This window comes from Poecilia latipinna, unplaced genomic scaffold (genome assembly GCF_001443285.1).
Source record: "Poecilia latipinna isolate Pla-1442-1.1 unplaced genomic scaffold, P_latipinna-1.0 Scaffold1019, whole genome shotgun sequence".
In the NCBI taxonomy this organism is placed as follows: domain Eukaryota; kingdom Metazoa; phylum Chordata; class Actinopteri; order Cyprinodontiformes; family Poeciliidae; genus Poecilia; species Poecilia latipinna.
In genome coordinates this window covers 1-2,373 of record NW_015113635.1, presented here as the reverse complement: position 1 = coordinate 2,373, position 2,373 = coordinate 1, and the positions used below count along the sequence as shown (strand labels likewise).

At 54.7% G+C, this 2,373-nt stretch overlaps 1 protein-coding gene across 1 annotated transcript in view; it reads left to right on the top strand.

Moving 5' to 3' along the window:
- Positions 1-2,365, top strand: part of wdr62 (WD repeat domain 62) — a gene marked incomplete at its 3' end in the record, with an annotated part of 12,993 nt that extends 10,628 nt beyond the window's left edge. Inside the window, exons 17-23 of the mRNA XM_015050933.1 lie at positions 693-756; positions 830-925; positions 994-1,088; positions 1,532-1,584; positions 1,676-1,876; positions 1,962-2,032; positions 2,107-2,365. Coding sequence (XP_014906419.1) covers positions 693-756; positions 830-925; positions 994-1,088; positions 1,532-1,584; positions 1,676-1,876; positions 1,962-2,032; positions 2,107-2,365 — 839 coding nt within the window. The remainder of the gene's footprint in view (positions 1-692; positions 757-829; positions 926-993; positions 1,089-1,531; positions 1,585-1,675; positions 1,877-1,961; positions 2,033-2,106) is intronic.
- Positions 2,366-2,373: the final 8 nt, after the last annotated feature.

Sequence of the window (2,373 nt, the reverse complement as noted above, 5' to 3'; positions counted from 1 at the left end):
AGGAGGAGAAAGAGAAGAAAGCAAAAAACGATCAGGTGCTCGGTCGGGGGGGGGGGGGGGGGGGGGGGGGGGGGGCCAACTCCAGGCCTGGAGGGCCTCCTGCAACTTTAAGATGCACTTCAACACACCTGAGTCAAATAATGAGGTCGTTAGCAGGATTCTGGAGAACCTGACTGCACTGAGGAGGAGATTCAGCTGTTGGATTCAAGTGTGTTGGACCAGAGAGACATTAAGAGCTGCAGGACTCCGGACCTCCAGGACCAGGATTGCCCAACCTGGTCTAGAAACTAGAGCTGCACCGATCAAAGCTTGTCTATGAACGAGAGGTCTCACTCCAACATGAACTGATGCAATTCTGACTAAAACATGTTATCCATTCAGTGAAGTTACTCAAAGTGTAGTTGCTACTTTATCCCACAGAATAACTGAACTGGTTTGTTTGCTGGGTTTCCATATTTAAAAAATGAGAATATGGTTAAAAAAAATTCCGTATTTTTTTACATATAGAGACGGAACCGTGACGGAAAAGTTTCTAGTGATTCAGATGATTATGACCACAATATTACTAACAGGTTTCAGTGTATTCGTAGAAAGTTGAGTGGAAGGAAAAAGTGCCCAAACAGGATAGCTTCTAACTTCATTGCAGACAATGGCGGCTCCTGCTGACCTTTTGGCCTCTGTGTGTTGCTCAGAGCTGGTCAGCTGCATGCGGTTCAGCCAGGACTGCAGACATCTGATCTCAGCGTCTGGAGACAGGTAACCTCTGACACGGCAGCCCGTCCGGCCGTGACCTCTGACCCCTCTCTGACCACCGTCTGCTGTTCTGCAGCTGCGTGTTTGTGTGGCGCCTGGACCCCCAGATGAGCAGCACCATGAGGAAGAGGCGGGCCCCGGGGCCGAGTGGCCCCCGGCAGCCCAGCATCAGGTGGGTGGCGTTCCCAGAGGCGACAGCAGGGGGCGCCGGCCGCTTCAGCTGCTCTGTCTGTGTTCCAGGAGGGAGACCTTCATCACCGTCCCCGCCCCCCAGCTGCCTCTGGTGGAGGAGGAGGAGGATCAGCAGACCCCTGGGAGACCGGAGCCCCCTGCTGGTGAGTCTGAGCAGATCGACCAGAACCCAGGAGGCGGAATAACTTCATTTATTTATTTCCAACAAGTTTTTAAAAATAACAGAGGGATTAAAAAACACGAATATCCCCCAGTGATCAGGAGATAGAAATGGAGACCGGATCAAGAACGCTTTGTCATGTTGACGAAACAAACTGAATATATTTCTACGCAGCAGAACCTGCTGCTGGCAGAGCAGCATCACGAAAACCTCCTAAAATATTTAGTTTTATCACGATGGTGGCTCTCTGCTTTACATCAGGGCTGGAGATTCATAACTGGAAGCATCAGGAAGATTTTGACTAAATGTTTGTTTCATAGCTGGTGACTGAAAATCATTCAGATTAATTAGATCGTTTAGATCATTTGGATTATTGAGATCTGCCTCGAAAGGTTCCATATTCATGAACTAAACTTTGTTTTTCAGAGACGCTGCTGCTGGAGACCAACGGGAAGATGCCCATGTGGTTCCGGAAGCTGGTCGGTTCCCTCTGATCCCGACCGCATCGGACCGGTTCTGGATACCGGGTTGGTTCTGTGTGGATTCTGTAACGTCGGGTTTTGTCTGCAGGCCGACGCCGAGGCCTCCTCCGTCGACCAATCGGAGGCGGAACCCAGCCAGGTGCGCAGCCGGTGGGCGGAGCCTCTGAACCCGCTGGCCTTCTGCTCCGGCCTGAACGCCAGCGGGAGCCATGAGGAAGAGGAGGAGGAGGAAGAGTTCCACCCTCAGAGCCTGGACAGCCTGCTGGGAGATGAAGAGGAGGAGGAGGAGGTGGGCTGGACACCTGGGTGATGTCATCAGCTGTGTGTGTGTGATGTCATCAGCTGTGTGTGTGTGAACTCTGTGTGGCGTTCAGGTGCTGCAGGCATCCCGGGGAAACCAGACCTTCATCCTCCAATCAGAGGGCAGCCCCTCCCTGTCCGACAGGTAAGCCCCGCCCCTTTGGCCCCAGCCTGGCGGTCCGGTTCTGTTTGGGTCTGAACCTGGACTTCCTGTTCCAGGGACTTCAAGGTGGAGGCTGGGGCCGATCCCGCGCTGGAGGTCAGAGGTCAGGGGGCGGAGCCTGTGTGGAGGACGCACCCCAGTCCGGACTCGGCCTGCTCCGAAGGGTCGACAGGAAGTCTGGAGCCGCAGCACGACACCGGTAAAGGGCGCCGGCGCCGGTCCATCTGCAGAGTTACAAACCAAAACCTGAAGATCCAAGAGACGTTGGGGGCGGGGGGCCCGGGGGGGGGGGGGGGTCGCCAGTCAGAGGGCCCATGGGGGGG